The 23640-nt window shown below is 38.3% G+C and overlaps 1 protein-coding gene across 1 annotated transcript in view; it reads right to left on the bottom strand.

The window, feature by feature from the left end:
• The window catches only part of TMPRSS11A (transmembrane serine protease 11A), a 64983-nt gene that overhangs the window by 15700 nt on the left and 25643 nt on the right, over positions 1 to 23640 (bottom strand). Inside the window, exons 9-12 of the mRNA XM_062198935.1 lie at positions 10903 to 10970; positions 8885 to 9045; positions 4258 to 4296; positions 1826 to 1997 (exon numbers count right to left, since the gene is read on the bottom strand). Coding sequence (XP_062054919.1) covers positions 1826 to 1997; positions 4258 to 4296; positions 8885 to 9045; positions 10903 to 10970 — 440 coding nt within the window. The remainder of the gene's footprint in view (positions 1 to 1825; positions 1998 to 4257; positions 4297 to 8884; positions 9046 to 10902; positions 10971 to 23640) is intronic.

Raw genomic sequence — 23640 nt, 5'->3', positions numbered from 1 at the left:
TCAAAAACTTGAAAACTAGAACTAGCATATGCCTTAGTTATCCCACTTCTGGTTATATATCTGAAGACACTGAAATTGATAAATTACAGCATTATTCACAACAGGCAAGATGAAATCAACTTAGATGTCCATCGACAGGTGAGTGGATAAAGAAAATGTGGTATATATACATCATGGAATATCATTCAATCATAAAAAGAATGAAATTCTCACATTTGCCACTAAATGGATAGAACTGGACATCATTATGTGCCACAGAAAGACAAATACTATATGTTCTTCCTTGTATGTAGTAGTTAAAATATAGTTGATCTGAACTTAGAGTAGTGAATACCACAGGTTGGAAAGGTGCATGGGAAGGGAATAGAGGGAGATCAAATAAAATGGATACCAAAACACAGTCATATATTAACAAGTTCTTGGATTCCACAATATAATGTGTTTACTATAGATCTCAGTAATGTATACTGTATAAAGAACTAGAGGTAAAGACCTGGAAGAATCTAAACTCAAGAAAAACACAGGGAATGGGAAGGCTGGTTGCCTGGCTTGGTTGGTTTATGCTGTGCATGTGTGTTGAAATATTACACTCTACCAATAAAAACATACAAGTTACATGTGAATCAAAAATTTAAGTAGTAATATAATTTATATAAAACAATCTACATAGATTATGTGTATCTAGAGAACACTAAGAATCTATACAGAGATTTATGTTCATAGGTACATAAAATTTTTTATGGCAGTAAAAGTTGGAATATTAGAAGTCAAAAAGAATGTGAGAAGATCTAATTATCTGTTTCTTAATACACTAAGTTTTAATAACTTGACTGTGGTCACAGACATTTGACTCTGCTGTGCTGTTAGCTGGGGCATAATTTGTCCATTAAATTCTGTTGCTACTGATTTTACAGAAATATTCAGGAAGCTCTGTTATCTCCATAGCTGGTACAGGGAAAAGGTCATGTAGTTAATCTACCTATAAAGACATCCAAAATTTTCGATGTGATAGTGGTTTAAACAAATCTGGCTGGTTATTATCTTGAGAAGTAAAACTAAAAATTATGGAAAAACATTTTAGTTAGGATTTTATTAAATTTAATAAAAAATAATAAAGTGTTTATTACTTTGACAAGCAATTACATGAAAGCATAATACTGTATTCTTCATTTCAGGTTTGGGTATTGTAGCAATGTTGTCAAGAGTGCTTTAGTATATAAAGATCTCAGAGAGCCTCTACAATCATATAAGCAAAGGAATGTCTTTTGAAGTCTTTATCATTCTGTCAATTTCTCATTTTGTTTGTGAACTGTTCTAATTCAACCAACTCTTTACATATCAATCCCATTAAATTTGATTTGAGCAATTTTTCATTATTATAATTACCAACTTTCTGTATTCATTGAAGATTTCAATTTCATTTTGCAATTAACTTGATTATTTATGATCAGCATGAAAGTAGCCCAAGTATTTGGCAGAAAGAGACACTAATATGGAGTGTAGATCACTGTTTAAGAAGGGACCCATTTGCTATATTAGTAGACAATACCTTCTGTAGGATGACATCTACTTTCTTACACCATTTCTCTGTTTGAAACTCTGAAGACTTCATGTAAAAATACTGGGATAATGACTGCTATTCTGTCTGTACTCATCAAATGTTTCAAATAAGTTTTCAAGTGTAGCATTATTTTTGAAAAGAACCTGAAAAAATATTTCCTGATTTTACTTTAATAATATTTGGTACATTGATTGGTATCCAGAACATGATAAGACTCAAGGATTTTTACCAGCACTGTGGTCCAACTTAAGGTCAATAACTTACTTCTTAAAGCAGTGTGCTGCAGTGACGACCCACGTATTACTAATTAAGGTAGCCCCACACTGGTGGATGTTATCACGCTGAAGGGAAGCTTGCCAAGGCCAAGCAGCCTTGGCTGCAATGTCTCCAGACATTATTCTGTTGACAATTAATGGGACAGTACGTTTGCCACAACCTGAAAAGGATGAGATCATGAAGTGAGAAGAAATCTCTAATCTTTGAAGCAGAGACTCTAAAGTATCACCATGCAATATTTGCATGTACCATTATATAAGGGTGTACTAGTTCACTGTCCATTCTTTGTATTTGCTGATCTACTGAGGTTTTCCCCATTTCCTACCTCTGTAGATGTAGATATATACTGCCTACAGAAGCTATGTTAAGCCAAAAAGATTTGGCACAGCATACATGATCCAATCAGTCCTGGAGACTTGCAGCATCAATTATCCAGATATCCTGGGAGCTCCTACCTAAGACTGTTATTTCCCAGTTTTAGGGAATCCAGCAGTGTTATCCTGACATGAAATCCTTACAGAACAACTCCCATGGCCAAACAATTGTATATTTATTTGAATCCTCTTTCTCCTCTGTTTTCTGAATAAATGGTCTCTAAAGTGTGCAGGTGTTAATGTATTAGGACCAATTTCAGTAGGGAAAGGTCCATGTTTCCATGTAAATATCATATTCACTATTGTCAGGAATAAGCATGGACTCTAGTATGTGCATCTGATGAGATTACCTTGCTATTTAGGGTTCATATTATGGATTAATTCTATTTAGAGCATGGTACTAATGAAGAAAATATGATAGGTTTAATTCTTGTTCCCAGTAATTAGGTAGCAAAAAAAAAAATCCAGTTTGCTGGTATTGATTATGCTGCAATTGGCCAGCTGTTTTAGAACATGACTTCTGTCACTGCCATTCTATAGTTCAGACTGTAGCAGTGTATGGTCCATCATCCAAAACACCACAACAGCTTCTTGGTCTCTCTCTCTGATGCCAGTCTTGCCCCTCCAATCTTCTCTCCTCGCTGCAACCTGAGTGATCTTTCTGAACTGTATGAACTCTTCAGGGACTCTTTATTGCCCTCTAAATACAATGAAAATGCTTCCCTGTGGTTCTGGTCCTTGATTTCTGTTAATCACACCCCTTTCCCATGACCCCCAGTTCCTATTCTATGTTCCAACCATACTGACCTCTTTCAATGATAAGAAATGACCACCTTCTTGCTTGCTGAAGACATCTTTATGTAATGCTGCCCTTGCCTGGGAACACCCATGTCACCTATTGCTTGATTCGTGGCCTCTCTTCCCTCTGAACCAGGTGTCACTTTCTGATCCCACAAGAACAGGATAGCTGGGATGGATTCTGCTAGCACTGTGGAGGATGTATCTACTTGTAGACTGTATCACACTATTTTAATAATGCCTGACTTGTTTATGTTTTTCTTCTTCTTCTTCTTTTTTTTTTTTGACAGGCAGAGTGGACAGTGAGAGAGAGAGACAGAGAGAAAGGTCTTCCTTTTCTGTTGGTTCACCCCCCAATGGCCGCTGCGGCCGGTGCACCATGCTGATCCTAAGCCCGGAGCCAGGTGCTTCTCCTGGTCTCCCATGCAGGTGCAGGGCCCAAGCACTTGGGCCATCCTCCACTGCACTCCCTGGCCACAGCAGAGAGCTGGACTGGAAGAGGAGCAACCGGGACAGAATCTGGTGTCCCGACCGGGACTAGAACCTAGCCTATTGAGCCGTGGCGCCGGCCTATGTCTTTATTCTTGAACACTAATTTTAGGGTAGGGATCGTGTCTTTTTCTCTCAATGATACTTACTCCCAGCTCCTGCCACACTTTCTGGCACTTGGCAGATATTAAAAGATATTTGCTGAGCAAACTAATGAATGAATGAATGGATGAATAAATAAATAAATAAATACAAATGCTTAGGGTGTTTGCAAAACCCAGAGATAAATGCATGTAAAGCACTGCTCGAATTCTGCCCATTTTGTAAACTCTTCCAGAATGTAGGAAAGTTATTTGAAGTGAGTCAGTAAAGCCTCTGCCAGCTAAGAGGGTGAGAATATTAAGCACATTTTGTAGGTCAGTCACAAATAACAGAGTTTCTCTCCTCTCTATGGATCATTTTCACATTATTATATTTCTCAGCAGAAAACACGTTTCATAACATTAGATAAATTTGAAAAGCAAGTCCACATTTTCCAAACCAGAAACATATAGTTTCTTTAAATTGTAAAATCTTTCTTGAGTGTGACTAAAAGATCAGTCTTAGAGCTAGGAAAAAATGTATTTAACATCTGTCATCCAATTGTTATTCTCTCCCAAAGATAGTGTAAGATATCTGTAGGAAATTATGAGCTAATATTCCAAAATGTCCTTTCTGATGTGGAAATTGAACTTGTTTATATACGCTAACTAGACTTACATGCTTGGACAGTTAGCTTCCCTGTTGATGAGCTCATTGCTGAAAAACAAATAGAACAAAGTGATAATTTGAGGTTCTCCTGGATGGTTTCAATAACCAGGAATCATCAGAGAAAACTGACCATATAAAGACTCTAGACAGTTGGATATATAGATCAGTTAGGATAATGGCTATCTGCTATAATAATGTTTGTAGAGACTTATGGGCAACTTCTAATTAGGTGGATAATATCTTAAACATAAGTGCATGATTAAGGCACAACTAGTATATGATTAAAATCTACAAATAGTTTATATCCTTATATAATTATGGTTTTCCAAAGGTGCAGGGTAAAGTTTTCTTGGATTCTACTTCAGGGAATGGGAAAGAGGGAGCGAGGAGATAAACTTCAACCTAAAATCCAGTCTCTTAAGATTTCACATAAGCCTTTTTCCTTTTGTTGAACCAAGGGATTAGGATAGAAAATTTTTGAAAATTTCCACATAAACTATATTGAAAATATTTCTAAAACACAATTCCTAAGTGATCACAGTGATTCACACAAATAAATGATTGTGTATTCTTATCAGCATCTGCTGAATATCTGCTGAAATGTCAATTATTGGACACAATCTAAGATTAAATTCTGTCAATTTCCAACCAAGTTAGGAATATTATGAAGTAAACACATTTAACCTTGTGTACATACATCCAAATAACACATTGCATTCAGTAAATGATTTTTGTTTGACCATCATATCTTAATAAGAATGAAAAATAAACCTAAGCTGGTGGAAGGTTGTATGAAAACTGTTATGATTTTTAAGTTAAAATTGCTTACTTGAACAGAAGAGAATAAATCATTTTACTCTTTCCTCCCAGTGCTGCTTCTCAGACTTAAGTTCTCAGCATCTTATTCCCCATAGTGCAAAATGAGAATGTTTCATCCTTCTAACTTTCTATAAATCCATCATAGGATACTAGTGTTGATGAACTCTACAAAATAGAGAGTTTAAAAATAATCTAATTCAAGGAAACCCCTAGAGGCATCTCTAAATCACTGTGCGATAACGAATCAATTGCTCAGGCTATATCCTCAATATTTATGAAAGAAATTCAATTTTCTGTCAAATATAGTTTCAGGTAGTACACTTCTTGTTTCAACTTTAGAAAATGATTTAGTTGGCCGGCGCTGTGGCTTAACGGGCTAATCCTCCGCCTTGCGACGCCGGCACACCAGGTTCTAGTCCTGGTCGGGGTGCCGGATTCTATCCCAGTTGCCCCTCTTTCCATAGCTCTCTGCTATGGCCCGGGAAGGCAGTGGAGGATGGCCCAAGTCCTTGGGCCCTGCACCCGCGTGGGAGACCAGGAGAAGCACCTGGCTCCAAGCTTCAGATCAGCGAGATGCGCCGGCCGCAGCAGCCATTGGAGGGTGAACCAATGGCAAAAAGGAAGACCTTTCTCTCTGTCTCTCTCTCACTATCCACTCTGCCTGTCAAAAAAAAAAAAAAATAAAAATAAAAAATAAAAAAAAGAAAAAAAAAGAAAATGATTTAGTTTGTCCTTAGTAATCCATTAAGATGAAAATAGTGTAATGATAGAATTCTTTACTTAAAACTGTCAGCTTATTCTAAGCAAGTTGCAAGTCATCCACTTCCAAGAATAATTCTAGGGTGAGCATCATGGTTGTAAGATAATTGGATTTTCGAGGATGGGATTTTCAGAGAGAATGATTACACCTTGGAGATAAACTGACAATTCACAAGTAACTGACTGCATAATATTTTAATTTTGATCCAATAGTTTTACTTTTCAGATATAGGAATAAAAAGAAACATTAACACATTAATCTCAAAAGTGGCCACCACCTAACACACTTCTGAATTTGGAAAATCTTATTAGTATTCAGGGCTCTCTGAACTAAAAGGATTATGGGAAATGGAGCACATGTTAGATATGGCCATGAGCTACTTTACCAGTAGTACTTTACCAGTAGTACTTTGCTTTGACAGATTGCATCTAGTAGGGGACTCACATCACATGGTTATTTGCCCAAACAAGACACAGTTTTCTGACAAATTATGGATAAAACTTGGGCTACAGCATGATTTCTTAACTTGGTCTAGAATCTCTGCAATTTTCTATTGAAAGTCCCAAAATATAGGGTTCTTGAATAGCAATATTTCTGCATCTGAGGATTACCTGAAGGGTTCCATTGAACTCGCCATTAAGGTCTTTTCTACTCTTTACATTCAGAAATTCTGAAACCTTCAAGAGCCTAGCTCTTTTTGTGACCAATCATTCACATTAATGCTTTCATGTTTCCAAAGCATAGGTGCAACTTAACAGCTTTTTAGGTAGTAATAGCCTCTGTGTTCTGGCATTATGTTTTCTACTTTCTCATATGTTCTCACAGTATTTCTGTGTTTTCAGGAAGAATAAACTCTATCATCACAATTCTGCAGATAAGAATATGTAGTGAAAGGCATGGGCTGATTACGTGGGTGGTCCTGCAGGGACTCATTAGGGTTAGAATCAGTCAGGGGGCTCTTAAATCAGGTTCCCCATCAGCACATCCTTCCTTTTAATCTTGTATAGTCAATAAAATAAGATGAAACTTATCAGCTGAGCCTGTGAGAGACAAAAAGTCCAGGCAGCCAATGATCATTTCATGCTTCATTTCTGGTTTCAGATGGCTCAGCCTTTAAAATCCTGACAAATTAACTGGCTATTGGAAATGACATAGAACTCATCATGTAACTTATCAGAATGGCCACTATTTCACAACCTTAATTCATTTGCTTTCCTACCTAACAAAGGAGGTGGATTAGGTGCTTGGCAATTTTCCTTCCTCCTGGCTGGGAGAGGCCCACAGCTTTATGCCCTGAGTAGCTAACTCTGTCAGATCAGCAGAAGTCTGCCCATTCCATTACCTCAGATTTTTACTTCCTGATAAGCTTTCTTCTTGAAGAGTCAGCTAGACCCTTATGAGGGAAGGGCATCCTGATTCATGTCTGACTTAAATCACTTGGCTCTCATCTGTGACTCGCTTAAGTCTGGTATCTATTGGACTTTGGGGAGGGGATCTGCACTTGTCTGCTGGAAGCAGACACAACTTAGTGGGTGAGGGCAAACCAGTTTTTGTCTAGCTGCACTCCACAAAGTCTTTGAAATTATAATATAAGGGATGAGTTTCATAGGCAATAAAATGTGTTTGAATACAAAACCCTTTTTCATGTAGCCTCTCAAGAAATTAGAAATCTAGATTTTAATCTCAGCTCCTTTTAGTTATTAGATTCCCTAAGTTCTGTTTTTCCCTTAAATCAATAAAGTGAAATTACCTACTCCACTGGAATATAGAAATCAGATTAGATATTGCCATGTAAAGAACGTAGAAATAGGGACTAGCATTGTGGCACAGCAGGTTAAGCCACTGCTTGCCCTTATCAGAGTGCCAGTTTGAATCTTGGCTATTCTGCATCTAATCCAGCTTCTGGCTAATGTGCCTTAGAAGGCAGGTGAAGATAGCTCAAGTGCTTGGGCCCCTGTCACCCATGTGGGAGACCAGGCTGAAGTTCCTGGCTCCTGGCTTCAACCTAGCCCAGCTCTGGCTATTATGGCCATTTGAGGAATGAACAAGTGGATGGAAAATTTCTCTCTCTGCCTTCCAAATAAATAAATAATAAATATTTGTAAGAACATAGAGATAGGCTTTGATGCAGGTTGGTTTTCTTTCATTTAAAGCAGGGATAGTTGCAGGCATCGTGGTGCAGGGGGTTAAGGCACCACTTGGAACATACAATCAGACACTAGAATGTCTTGTTTGAGTCCTGGCCATTCCATGCTCTCAGCCAGCTTCTTGCTAGTGTGCCTGGGAAGGCAGCAGATGATGACACAAGAACTGAGGTTCCTGCCACCCATGTCAGAAACCCGGAAGGACTTCTTTTTTCCCTGCCTTGGTCTAGCCTAGCCCTGGTTGTTGCAGGCAATTTAGGTTGAACCAGTGGAAGGAAGATCAATCCCTCTCTCTCCGACTTTCAAATAAATAAGTAAATTTTTAAAAGAAAAGTTATAATACTATAACCAGCTTTGAGTGAACAACAACATAAGAAAATCAGAACAATGTATAAATAGTTTCAGTGATTTTCCCCCCTACTTTAGTGATGTTTAAAGCATTATTTTTCTGATGGCTTTAATGTCTCTGGAGTTAGTTTATCATTTTCTTAAAGGCTTATGGGACAAAAAGCTAACAGAAACCTCACAATGTCACCATATATAGAAACTATCCACACTTTTCAGAGGCAAGAGATGAGTGTGTGTTTTAGGAAGGTCCCACCCAGAAATGCAGCTGTTACTCAACTCATGGTGTTTTCCCTTGCTTAGTCATAGAGGCATTAAACTTCTCTTACTGGTAGAGGTTTGGGTTTATTTTGGGATGAGTGCCAATCAATTACTACTGAGAAACCACTTAATGACTAAGCTTAAATATGCTTTCATCAGAGAATAATAAAACCTGAAAATTTCACTTCTTTAACATGGAATTCTTCCATCTGGATTATAGCTGTTATTTGGAATAGAAAATATGCTAAGTTTAAGATTAGACAAAACTTGGACCTCATTAAGATCACATAGGAAGGCACCGACTTACCATTAACTTGAACTGATGAGGTATTTATCTGCAAGGCTCTTATGTTCCTTATCTTCTGTTTTAAGATGCTGTGGACTTTCTTCTCTCTAACTGCTCTTCGTCCAGTAGAGGGGAACTGGAATACCATAACGACATCTGCTTTCACACCATCTTCTTGTGGACTATGGCATATAAGGGAAAGGTGGATGATCAAAGAATTGAGTATTGTCCTACACAGTGTCCCCTATCATCTTCCCCAGAATTATGACATAGAGGCTGGGATGTCAAGGGCTAATCCTCTCACATTCACACTCTTCTACAAGTCACTTGGGCTCTGAGTAGTTTCATATATCCCCTCTTCTAGCTTTCCTTATGATTTGGGAGCATTTTTTATAATCAATTTGAAGGCTTGTTACAACAGTTGGGTAAGGCTCAGACATTTAAAAATAATCATTGAAATCCTAAATGTTGAGGATGGGAGGAAGCCTTCATTTCATCTTGGACTAATCAGTCATAATCTGATATCTTGATTGCTTCTACAGCATCCTTGACAAGTGGTCTTGTAACTTTATTTAGTGGAGGGTAATCTTGAGATTAGAAAGAAAATTGAAAGTATGTCATTGTAAAAATTTTTAAAAAATAAGAAAAGAAGAAGAGAAAATGGTAGTGAGGAAGGGACAGTAGGGTGGGAAGTATCATTATGCTTTTAAAACTATTATATATGAAATTGGTTCCCTTTTTAAAATAAAAATTTTAAAAATAAATAAAATATTAAACAGAAATAAACTTAAATAAAAATAAATTTTAAATACAATTTTAAAAATAAATTTAAAAAATTAAACTACTATGTATTGATCTTCCGTGTCTCTTATTTTTACTCTAGAAAAAGCCCATTTTCTGAAAATATTAGAAGCCTGCCTTCCTGATTCTTTTGGCTAGAGAACAGGAAATCACACTAAATCAGAGACATTTTATATACTGTAGTCTATTCAGGCTCTGGATTACGAAGATATAAATAAACAGAATTTTATAGCAAATTGGTAAACACCTGATCATGTAATTTTCCATCTTAAATCAATGAAGTTAACATAGTTTACCAAGTAGAATTTCTCTGGATCCATATAAAAATTACATGGTGAAAATACCTACAAATCCAAAGTAGTCCATAGGACTGTGAAATATATTGCTAGAATTCTATAATATATCAGAATTTGAAAATAGAGGGCGTGAACTCTTGAAAGTTCCATCATTTATAAGCTTTTTGCCTCCTCATTAACTACTCAGTAAAGATGTAAAGACTTGAAATAAGTCTGCCAAAAAAACAAAGTTGGTCTATTGTAAGAAAAGTGACTATTATGTCCGTCAAATAAATTCTGCTCTGGATATATTTTTTTTCTTTAAATAGATGAGTCCTAGAGGCTCATTAGGTTGTGCCCAGGTCAAACAGGTTCTGCTTAGTGATTTTTAGGATGACATAATTGAAACCTCCAAGCAAACCTTCAACTGATATGAGTCTTTCCCCTCTACCACTTCAAAAAGAAAATTAATCACAACAGGGGATCTTTTTGTTTGGGCATGATCCTGCCCCTAAGGCTTCATTACAAGTAAAACTTATAATCCCATTTTTACTCAACATTGCTTTCTTAATATTTCTGAAATGTCATATCAAAATTTCTTTGATCCTTTGAAATGATTGTGAGAACATACTTGGTGCATGCAGTGAGGTGCCGCTGGGTTCCCCAAGGCTATCTGGTTCTGATTAATCCATGGCCTTCCAATCAGTTGAAGGGGTTAAACCCTGGATCTATCACCTGAGGAAACTGTCCCTTGGGGAACTGTAAACATATCACTCAGCCTCCAGGAATCTTAGCATTTTCATGTACAGAATGGTGGTTAACTTTTATCTTGAGACTAGTAGAGATATTTTTAGGAAAACTAAGAGCCTAGCTCATAGAGTCACACAATCTACGAGGATCCCCGTCTCTTCTGCTCTCTGTCCCTCAAGGTTTGTGATTTGTCTTTTGCACAAATATACGTACGTCAATCTGACTACCCGATTCTCAATGTAGTGTTTGTTCAAGGTCGAGTCTATAAATATCTCATCCACCTGTTATTACAAGACAGAAATTATGTTAATAAGATATTTTATAAGAATATACTTTTTTAAACTTTTATTTAATGAATATAAATTTCCAAAGTACAGCTTAAGGATTACAATGGCTTCCCCCCCCCCAATAACTTCCCTCCCACCTGCAACTCTCCCCTTTCCCACTCCCTCTCCCCTTCCATTCACATCAAGATTCATTGTCAATTATCTTTATATACAGAAGATCAGTTTAGTATATATTAAGTAAAAATTTCAACAGTTTGCACCCACATAGAAACACAAAGTGAAAAATACTGTTGGAGTACTAGTTATAGCATTAAATCACAATGTACAGCATATTAAGGACAGAGATCCTACATGAGGAGTAAGTGCACAGTGACTCCTGTTGTTGGCTTAACAAATTGACACTCTTGTTTATGGCATCAGTAATCACCCTAAGCTCTTGTCATGAGTTGCCAAAGCTATGGAAGCCTTTTGAGTTCACCGACTCTTATCATATTTAGACAAGGTCGTAGTCAAAGTGGAAGTTCTCTCCTCCCTTCAGAGAAAGGTACCTCCTTCTTTGATGACCTGTTCTTTCCACTGGGATCTTATTTGCGGAGATCTTTCATTTAGGTCATTTATTTTTTTTTTGACAGAGTGTCTTGGCTTTCCATGCCTAAAATACTCTCATGGGCTTTTCAGCCAGATCCCAGTGCCTTAAGGGCTGATTCTGAGGCCAGAGTGTTGTTTAGGACGTCTGCCATTCTATGAGTCTGCTGTGTATCCCGCTTCCCATGTTGGATCATTCTCTCCCCTTTTTGTTCTATCGGTTAATATTTTCAGACACTAGTCTTGTTTATGTGATCCCTTTGATTCTTAGTCCTATCATTATGATCAATTGTGAGCAGAAATTGATTAAATGGACTAGTGAGATGGCATTGGTACATGCCACCTTGATGGGATTGAATTGGAATCCCCTGGTATGTTTCTAACTCTACCGTTTGGGGCAAGTCAGCTTGAGCATGTCCCAAATTGTACATCTCTTCCTTCTCTTATTCCCACTCTTACATTTAACAGGGATCACTTTTCAGTTAAGTTTCAACACTTAAGAATAACTGTGTATTAATTACAGAATTAAACCAATAGTATTAAGTAGAACAGACAAAAAAATTACTAAGAGGGATAACATATTAAGTTGGGGAAAAAGGGACACTAACCCACTGTTGGTGGGAATGCTAACAGGTTAAGCCACTATGGAAGTCAGTCTGGAGATTCCTCAGAAACCTGAATATAACCCTACCATTCAACCCAGCCATCCCACTCCTTGGAATTTACCCAAAGGAAATTAAATTGGCAAACAAAAAAGCAGTCTGCACCTTAATGTTTATTGCTGCTCAATTCACAATAGGTAAGAGCTGGAATCAACCTAAATGCCCATCAACAGTAGACTGGATAAAGAAATTATGGGACATGTACTCCATAGAATACTATACAGCAGTAAAAAACAATGAAATCCGGTCATTTGCAACAAAATGGAGGAATCTGGAAAACATTATGCTGAGTGAAATAAGCCAGTCCCAAAGGGACAAATATCATATCTTCTCTCTGATTGGTGACAACTAACCGAACACCAAAAAGGAAATCTGTTAAAGTGAAATGTGAAATAGACACTATGAGAAATGATGACTTGATCAGCCCTTGCCCTGACTGTTGAAGAATATACTCTTAATTAACTGGTAAAGCAATAGAAAAAATTCACAGAAATAATATCGTTGTTTAAATTGTTGGTACTCTCATGGGCTCTTCAGCCAGATCCGAATGCCTTAAGGGCTGATTCTGAGGCCAGAGTGTTGTTTAGGACGTCTGCCATTCTATGAGTCTGCTGTGTATCCCGCTTCCCATGTTGGATCTTTCTCTCCCTTTTTGATTCTATCAGTTAGTATTAGCAGACACTTGTCTTGTTTGTGTGATCCCTTTGATTCTTAGACCTATCAGAGCCATTGATTGTGAACTGAAATTGATCACTTGGACTAGTGAGATGGCATTGGTACATGCCACCTTGATGGGATTGTATTGGAATCCCCTGGCACATTTCTAACTCCATCATTTGGGGCAAGTCTGATTGTGCATGTCCCAAATTGTACATCTCCTCCCTCTCTTTTTCCACTCTTAAATTTAATAGGGATCACCTTTCAGTTACAATTTACACACCTAAGAATAATTGTGTGTTAATTACAGAGTTCAACCACTAGTACTAGAACAACAACAACAACAACAAATACTAAAAAGGATAAAGTATTACATTGTACATCTAGAGTCAGGACAAGACCTGATTGTAGGCATGGAAAGCCAAGATACCATGGAAAAGAAAAAAAAAAAAAAAGAAGAAGACCTAAATGAAAGATCTCTGCGAGTGAGATCCCAGTGGAAAGAACGGGGCCATCAAAGAAGGAGGTACCTTTCTCTGAAGGGAGGAGAGAACTTCCACTTTGACTATGACCCTATGGGAATAAGATCAAAGTCAGTGAACTCTAAAGGCTTCCATAGCCCTGGCAACTCATGACTAGAGCCTAGGGAGATTACTGACGCCATGAACAGGAATGTCAAATTGTTAAGTCAGCAACAGAAGTCACTGTGTACTTACATCCCATGTGGGATCTGTCCTTAATGTGTTGTCTAATGTGCAGTGATGCTATAACTAGTACTGAAACAGTATTTTTACACTTTGTGTTTCTGCGTGGGTACAGACTGATGAGATCTTTACTAATTATATACTGAATCGATCTTCTGTATATAAAGATAATTGGAAATGAAAAAAAAAAACCTGGTGTTAAATTGGAAATGGCATAGAAAATTAATTAATTTTTTAAAAAAATATTATGTAGGATCTCTGTCCTTAATGTGCTGTACATTGTGATTTAATGCTATAACTAGTACTCAAACAGTATGTTTCACTTTGTGTTTTTATGTGGGTGCAAACTGTTGAAATCTTTACTTAATGTATACTAAACTGATCTTCTGTATATAAAGAGAATTGAAAATGAATCATGATGTGATTGGAAGGGGAGAGGGAGCGGGAAAGGGGAGGGTTGTGGGTGGGAGGGAAGTTTTGGGAGGGGGAAGCCATTGTAACCCATAAGCTGTACTTTGGAAATTTATATTCATTAAATAAAAGTTTAATAAAAAAAATTGGTGGTTCTCAACCTTCATAATGCAACCGAATCATTTGATGAATTAAAAAAATTACATTGTTTTCTCAGAATTTTGGTTTCAGTTGGTCTGCTAGGGATTTAGGCACTCATAATTTAAAAAATCTCCTTAGGGGTGCCAGTACTGTGCATAGTGGGTAAAACTGCCAACTGCAGTGCTGGCATCCCAAGTCCCGGCTGTTCCAATTCCGATTAGCTTCCTGCTAATGCACCTGGGAAAACAGCAGATAATGGCTCAAGTATTTGGGCCCTTGAACCCATGTGGGAGACCTGGAAGAAGCTACTGGCTCCTAGCATTTGCCTAGCCCAGCTCTGGCCATTGCAGCCATTTGGGGAGTGAACCAGAGGATGAAAGAACGCGTTTGCTCTCTCTCTCTTTCTTTCTCTCCCTCTTTCTATGTCTCTGTCTCTCTCTGCCTTGCTGTAACTTTGCCTTTCAAATAAATAAATACATTTTTTAGAAAAGTCTCACTATGTCATTCTAATGTGTTGATATAGGTTTGTGGGGTAGAAGTTATCTTCCTAAATCTGCAGAGAAAGAATAACAGAAAGGCTCATTCCAGAGATGGGGCATGGAGAGAGGCCTTGAGAGATGGCAGAGAAAACCCTGGCTCAGTCCCAGGTTTGAGTTGTCCTGCTACTTTTGAACTGGGCAATCTGGGAAAAGTACTGAATCAGTTTGAGTCTCCATTTCCTGACCTATGTGAGAATGAAGCTTATATAAAATACTGGGTATATTTTGGTTGTGAATGCTGGTGGATTTGCAGCCCCTATCCTGGCATTGTGATCTAAGCTTTCTCTGCAGGTCTTTAGTTGTAGGATATAAGGCGGAGGCATTAGGGAGTTAGGAGAGAGCCAATGATTTTTGAATTCATGTTGTTGGTTGTAGCTTCTAGAGTAAATAATGGAGGAAGAAAGAGTACAATGTTATTGCAGTGTTTGGTTAAAGTGCTGTTACTCAGTTTATGTCACCAAGGAAGAAGAAAAGCTACTCTTTTGGGTCCATTTGCTGTTTTAATCAAAGCTGTGGTTTGTCATACCAGCAGTACTCTTAGGAACCATTTGGTGGCAATAGTGCCATTTGAATGCAGTGATAATTCTGTCACTAGATGAGCCAGATGTGTAAAAACAAAACAAAAATCTCCAAAGGAAAGAACAAGGAAACCAACTCTTCTTTTGAAATACACACACACACAGACGTAAAGAGAAGGTCATTTCAGGGATCAAAGACCAAGTTATGGCTTTCTTAGTACTACCAGGCATTCATTCACAAATGAATGTTTCATTAGAAGCCAAAATATATATGATCTCCCTATGCTTTACAGTAATTATGTAAAATAGGAATTGTTTTTGATTCATTTTTTTAAAAATTAGAAGTGGAAACTGGGACTCAGAGGAATTATGTGAATTTCCTTGTAATCACACAGATAAATAATAAACTTTGTCTTCCATCTGTGGGGTCCATGTCTTTCTACTTTATCACACAGCTATCCTGATAATTGTGACAGTTTATTTCATTTTTACAAATTATTTTAAAGCCTTATTTATTTATTTATATGGAAGGCAGAGTTACAGAGAGAGAGGAAAAGACAGGGAAGGAGAGATCATCCATCCATTGGTTCACTCCCCAAATGGCTGTAACAGCAGGGCAGGGATAGGCTGAAGGCAGGAACTTGGAACTCCATCTGAGTCTCCCATGAATATAGCAGGGGTCCAAGTACTTGGACCATCTTCCAAAGCTTTCCTAGGTACATTAGCAGCGAGCTGGATCAGAAGTGGAGCAGCTGGGACTTGAACTGGTGCCCATATGGGATGCCAGTGTCACAGGTGGGGCTTAACCAATTTGCCAAACTGTCAGCCTCTGAATTTCCTTTTTAAAACATATGGCAATAAGTTTTCAAATGAATAGTTGATTAGCCTAAAGATAAAGTATAAAACTTGTAAAAATATGTTTGGTGATAGCTATAAACTTAAGATCAAAGACAGCATTTAGATAATAGAGAGGTTGAAGTATCCAGGTACCTTCGTTTGTAATCAAGTAAGGAGAACCCAAATGGTTCAGGGTTTATATGTAAGAAACAGAACTATTTTAAGGGCATGTTTTTGCAAGAATGACATTATTATAATCATTTCTCTTTTGTTACCCATAATCAGTACTATTGCTCAGTATCTGGAGGTGGGGGTGTTAAAGAGAAAATAAAGCAAACACAAAGGCACAGGGAGGAAAGCGAAACATTTTAAAAGGAAGAAAAGTAAATAGCAGTTGGGTACTTAAGAAGTTTGGTTTGTAATTATCCTCTGAATAAGTTCTCCCCACAATAGATTCCTGGCAGTTTGTGACTTGTTGGGGAAAGCCTTGGATTGTTTTTGACTCTGTAAATGACATCATGCATCTGGCGATGTGCCTGCTAAGAAGAATATCTAAATCCAGTATCAGCTCCATCTCTGAGTGGTTACTTTGTGTGGGAAGAGAAGAGCTGAAAGAATAACAACAGACGAATCTAGGTAGAAGTAACTTAAGCGATCATAAGAATACAGAAGTTTCACCTTTGTAATTTGAATCTCGTGACCTGTCTGTGGAAACCTGAGGAATCTTATGGTAACACAAGTGGTCTGAGGACAGTACATTGGGAAATACAGGAAAAAGTTCTGGTCAAAGGGTTTCTATACTAAAGGCTTTACATCAGGGGCATCAGAGAAAGCACAAACATAAACTTAACCTTATATACCATCTTTCTTGACACCCTGACTTTTTGTTTCCTTGCAGATTAAGGCTTGCTTCTACAGAAACGTTCTTCTTGCCATCATCTACATCATGACATTCCAACTTCACAGAAATTTCAGAGTGCACTTTATTTTTATTTTTTTTTAAAAAAGGCTACTTGCTAGTTTGTTCTAAATACACTATAATTTACACAGTCTAATAGAGTTAGTGATTTGGAAATCTATCTTATCCCACATTTTGGGCCATTTGTAGAATTTTATAGTTGGAATCATCTACTGATATTGAATAAAATACCCCCGTTTCAGGGTAGATCGCTATTTGCTTGGTGATTTTCGAATGTTGGAAGTTGCAATGAGATTAAGTTCTAAGAGGGCAATTGAAGGTTAGTTGGGTGTTTAATGAAAGTTAAGGAGAGGCTGACAAAGTCAAACAAACAGAAGCACCCAGCCATTTAGCTTTCATTCTCCAGCTAACTCTGCTTACACATGTCGCCATCCATTCTCTGTCAGGTGCTTCCCAAACCAGCAGCCCTGACATCTGTCTACATATTCATATTAGGGGTGTTTCAGGGTTGAGAGTGCACACCTAAGATAATGTGTCCCTGAGGCTGGGATAATGGAATATAAAAAAACAGTTTCTTTCACTAGAACACCTACTGAGCTCCTCAGAACTAAGGGAACCAAAAAAATTCTGGGAAAACACTTTGGATTCTGTTGCTTTCTCCTAATTATAGTAACAGCACCATGCAAAGTATGGTATAAGATCATTTAAAAAAAAAAAAAACACCTTTATGGGGACTGGCACTGTGGAGCAGCAGGTTAAAGCCCCAGCCGGTAGTGGCGGCACCCCATATGGGCACCGGTTCTAGTCCCAGCTGCTCCTCTTCCCATCCAACTCTCTGCTATCATCTGGGATAGCAGTAGAAGATGGCCCAAGTCCTTGGGCTCCTGCACCCATGTGGGAGACCCGGAAGAAGCTCCTGGCCCCTGGCTTCAGAATAGCACAGCTCCAGCGGTTGCTGCCATCTGAGGAGTGAACCAGTGGATGGAAGACCTCTCTCTCTCTCTCTCTCTCTCTCTCTCTCTCTCTCTCTCTCTTTGCCTCTGCCTCTCCTTCTCTCTCTGTATAACTCTGACTTTCAAATTAATAAATAAATCTTAAAAAAAATAAAAAGACACCTGTAATCTTAAGTCAGGCTTAACCGAAGTTTGATTGCTACAAAGCCTGACCTGAAGGTAGAAACACAGATTGGTACAGTTACCTTTGAGCTTCTTTTCATGGGGTCAGACATTCAAGAACCTCATTACCTGCCATCCCGCTGCCTGCCCAGTGTCTGACCCACCAGCATCTTTCAGACATGGCCCTCATTTTCCTGTGCTCTTGCCCTCCTCAACTGTTCCTTTGGTCTGTAGCTTTCTGCCATTCTGCTAGCTCTGCTTTTCTAAATCACATTTATCCTTCATGGGACATTTTAGATACTGCCTTCTTTAGCACTATTCCTAGATCCCCAGACTAATCTCTACCATCCCTTGTCTTAATTTTTCTTATCCCTCTTACACCTATTCCTTAGTGTGGTTATACAAATATATTATCTACTTTATCACATGGCAAATCCTTTAAGCAAAGAGACAGTGATTTATATTTTCATATTCTACAATATTGCCGAGAATGCTCTGCATGCTGTAGGTAAGAATGTTTGTGTAGAATGAACCGGAAAGCCTTGCATTTACCAGGACATCTTCACATGAATGTGTGTGTGTGTGCACTTTACATCAGATTAAGAACAATGCTACTAGAGAAAGAAGAAAATTACACGTGATTATCAGAAGGCACTTTTTTTCCTCTTTGTGGCCATTTACAGACAGTTTGGCTCTTTGTAGAAACCTGTTCCACAATGAGACTATGATAGTTGCTATGGTACTAATAATTATTATGTTTGCCAATTATGTACCAAGCACAAACTCCATTGTATTGGAGCTCATTTCCTTTTCACATCAACCATCCAAGATAGGTACTATTATTATGTGCATTATCCAGATGAGGAAGTGACTTGCCCATGCTGACACAGCAGTGAGCCACAGAGCTGGGACTGGGGCCTGGCCGTCCAGCTTAGGAGCTGGTTGATGTGCACATGGTGCTGACCTCCGGCTGAGCTCACAGGGACCTGCACATTGGTGAACAGTGAATAGTGTGTAAGAGGACCAGTAATTCTTACATCCTTTTTGGAGCCAGTATTTTTCACTTCCTACGAGATAAGGACTATGATGTTAGTAGTTCTGATTGCAGTCCTTTAGAGGTGTTTCTGCATCTAGTTAAAATTCTGGATTTTTAAATTTGATTCATTTTGATTCAAGAAGTCAAATGTAGATCATTTTCTTAAGCCTGCATATAGTTGGGCCAACCTGAGTACTGAGTGAGGCCCACAGGATTTTTGGGTGCCCTTCTGTGGATGGAACCTAACTCCCACAGCTTTAAGTCAGTGTTGAGTCTACTGGAGAAAGGAGATGGATGTAGGGTCATACCAGGTCTGTGGTTGCTGTGGGTGGAGTGCCACGAAAGTGTGACTTTCTGGTTACCCTAAGCAGGAGGTAATGAGGTCACTGTATGGGGTGTGTTTTGTGATGTTATCAATCATTTCTTTAATTGCAGAAGTCCTTCCTCACTATTTCTCTTTGGACTATAAGAAGGAAACAGACAGACACCTGGGACTAACTAAACACATATAGCAAACAGCAAAACACAGGAAAACCTCATCCGATGTTGTATGTATTGCTGAAGTTGAAATGCAAAGTAGTTTTGTAATTTACTATTATAAAGGATAACATAATAATGTTCAGTACACACAAAAGCCTAGATCTCCAAATTACCTTTTTAAAAGAGGAAAATGTCTTATTTGGGTCTGTTTAAAGTTGTAGTAAAGAAATTTAAAGCCAGAATGCCAAAAGCCAGGAAAGGTTCAGATTGTTCGTGTCCTTTTAAAATTTGTTGTCTTTTAAATATTTGGATTATTCTATGGATATAATTTCTTTGACATCTCCTTTAGTGTCAAATGTGGTGCCATATTTGTGATTGGTCATCTAAATTGAGTATCTGGGCAAAGTAAAGACTGTGCTATATTGGCAAATTATCAGGAAGTTTAGAGATGGCTCATACTAGATCCTTTGTCAAAGAACTTCCCTCAGAAAACATACAAACCACGCCTTTCCTCCAGCTCTAGTTTCTGTTGGTTATACATATACAAACATATACATCAACCTTCTTCCTCTCTCTATTGTTTGATTCTACTGTTGCCTTCTCATTAAAAACTGACACAGAGAAATGAGTAAATGAGGATGAGGCCATCTTTATATTATAAGCAAACACAATGTATTGGTTAAGAGAAAGGAATCTGGGCCGGCACCATGGCTCACTAGGCTAATCATCTGCCTGCGGCTCCGGCACCCCAGGTTCTAGTCCCGGTCGGGGTGCCGGATTCTGTCCCGGTTGCTCCTCTTCCAGTCCAGCTCTCTGCTGTGGCCCAGGAAGGCAGTGGAGCATGGCCCAAGTGCTTGGGCCCTGCACCCGCATGGGAGACCAGGAGGCAGCACCTGGGTCTTGGCTTTGGGTCAGCACAGTGCACCGGCCGCAGCTGCCATTTGGGGGATGAACCAACGGAAGGAAGACCTTTCTCTCTGTCTCTCTCTCTCACTGTCTAACTCTGCCTGTCAAAAAAAAAAAAAAAAAAAAAAAAAAAAAAAAAAAAAGAAAGAAATCTGGCTCAGCATAGAAGATTTTTCCTTCTTATGGATTTTAAAGATGAGAGAAGATGAGAGAAGAATTGACATGGGTTTTAATAATTTTGTCTCCTATTTTCTCACACAAGTCTTCATAACAAACAGAACAATTTAGTGGAAAGACCACACTTTTGGGGTTAACTCTGCAGCTTCCAAGCCCTCCCCTTCATCATTTATTAGCTGTGGACTTTAACTTCAGAGATGCGTTCTGTTATCTGTACAGTGGGGACAATAATCCTGCCCTGCAGTGCTACCTTGCGGATTAGATGTGGAATGCACAGTGACTAGCTTTTTCCTTCAGTATTCAAATTTAACACGTTGAAGGGAAAGGTAGTGATGTATATCCTTCCCTTTCTATCATGCCTGATCTTCACTGATGGAATGAATGTGAGAATGAGATCTTAAGAACTCAGCTGTATTCCACATACAACTCTCCTAATCATTGAACTTTTAATCTAATCACTGAAACATGAAATTCCTTGCTAGTCTCTGCTTGCTTTTTTCCTCAAAGCTTCCAAATTGGATCTCCTCCCTAGACACAGGGCCATAATGTGACTCCAAGCAGTGGACAACTTTTAACTTTTACTTCTCTTTCCTTATGTACTTTTTTTTTTTTTTTTTGACTGAGTTAGACAGTGAGAGAGAGAGACAGAGAGAAAGGTCTTCCTTTTTCCATTGGTTCACCCCCCTAGTGGCCGCTATGGTTGACGCGTTGCGGCTGGCAAGCTGCACTGATCTGAAGCCAGGAGCCAGGTGCTTCCACCTGGTCTCCCATGCGGGTGCAGGGCCCAAGCACTTGAGCCATCTTCCACTGCACTCCTGGGCCACGGCAGAGAGCTGGACTGGAAGAGGAGCAACCTGAACAGAATCCAGTGCCCCAAACGGTACTAGAACCTGGGGTGCCGGTGCTGCAGGCGGAGGATTAGCCTAGGGAGCCACAGCGCCAGCCTGAGCCTGTTGCTCTTGCACAGAACTTCCTGCTGTGATATCTGTAACAGCCATACCTCTCATCTTTGCCATCTAATTCCTTTAGAGAGTGATTCTATCCTATATTTATCTCTTTAACTCACTTCCTGTTTCTCTACAACTCTATACTTATAGTCTCCAGGATCTTTTGAGATCATTTTGGACCCTGTTTCGGGTGTACTTAAGTATAAAATAGATAAAATTTAGGAGTTCATTAGGTACAGCAGTAGTGTTTTTTTGGGACAGGAAGGTTATAAAATTTTAAGTAAATTCCCTTAACTGTTGCTATTGCTAATTCAGATGGTGGTTGTGGGCCCATGTTAATCATATAATTGAAAGAATGATATACCAGGGATAAACTTTTAACCTCTGCTATTTTGTAGGATGGATGATGGGGAGTAAACTCACATATATGATTCTATTGGATGATAAGCATCATGGGGACAGAAGTTTCAAATCAGAATGTTTGCTATCCAATCCTAACTGTATAATTTACCATCTATATGACCTTCAGCAAGTCAATCTTTTGATGGCCTTATTTTTCTCACCTGTAAAATTGGGATATTAATTGCACCTACCTCATGATATTTCTTTTGAGGATTAACTAAAATAATACATATAAAGTGTTTAGAGTGGTACTTGATATTCAAAAGTGTTAGTTATTACTACTGTTACCAGTATTTAAAGTTTATAACTTTCACATTCATAGTGAGTGTATGATTTAAAAATATTTTGCTATTTCTGAAGTATATTCTCTAAGTGAAGCACTCCATCAGTCAGCAACTCTACTTAAACAAGTAAAATTGAATAATGATGATTATTTACCTATTTGAGAATATCATGAATTACAGATGGCTCCCAAGTGAGGATGTTTAACTTTACAGTGGTGCAAAATTAATGCACATTCAGTAGAAACTACTTTGAACTTTGAATTTTGATCCTGTCCCAGGCTAGAGATATGTGTTAGCAAACCCTCTTATGATGTTGGGCAGTGGCAGGGAGCCAGACTTTCCAGGCAGCCATGTGACGATTAGGGGAAATAACTGAGACTTAATACTCTACTGTGTTGCCAGCATTGTTTGGATCCAGGTGTTCAATACATTGCATAAGATATTCAACACTTTGTTACAAAATAGACTTCTTATTAGATGATTTTCCCACCTAAGTGTAAGTGTTCAAGATAGGTTAGGTTAACCTATTATTTTGGATGGGTTAAGTACATTAAAGGCATTTTTACTTACAATATTTCCAACATATAATTTATCATATGCTTTATCATGATGTAACCCCAATGTAAGTTGAGGGGAATTTTTACAGGTGTCTGGTTAGTAGAGTCTTTATTGAAGCAGAATATTAATGATGAGATATGTCTATCTCATTATCTCAGGGAACTGAGATGGGTTTTAGCAGTATCTGAGCACATGAACTCATTTTACTTTTCTATCTCTATTTGTATTCAAATCAGTAAAACCCAAATTATGAGGAAGAACAGGACCTACAACCTGTCTTTCTTGGCTGTGTAATTAGCACTCATATAGGACAGAGAGAAGAATCTGGTTTTATTCATTGGGATTTAGCAACAATAAACAGGAGTGGCTCAGGATGAAATGTGAACCCTTCCCATAATTTTTCTAAAGTTCATTTGGTGGGGGTTGGGGGGGAATACCTGACTCCTTTGACCAGAGGTAACATAATGCAAAGTTTTTCCTAATCGTGGCAACCCTCATTGATATTTCATTTCTGTGATGTTCTCCTCAACTTACTGTCTTCAGTATATAATTTAGTCCTGAATTATATCATGTCATGCTATTCAATTTCATGTTATTCACATCTCTCTGAAGAGATTGGGAGAAATTTGAGGAGACAGATCAGGTTTTTTCTTCTGCAAGACCCAAGTGCCAAGAAATGCAATGAGTTCACTAATCATACCATATACTCATAAAAGCTCAGATTGTTTAGTTGATTATATCTGAACCCTATATGGAATATAAAGCCTAGATTCCCACCTAATATCA

Source organism: Lepus europaeus, chromosome 8 (genome assembly GCF_033115175.1).
Source record: "Lepus europaeus isolate LE1 chromosome 8, mLepTim1.pri, whole genome shotgun sequence".
Taxonomy (NCBI): domain Eukaryota; kingdom Metazoa; phylum Chordata; class Mammalia; order Lagomorpha; family Leporidae; genus Lepus; species Lepus europaeus.
The sequence above is the reverse complement of the archived record's forward strand: the minus strand, read 5'-3'. Positions and strand labels throughout refer to the sequence as shown.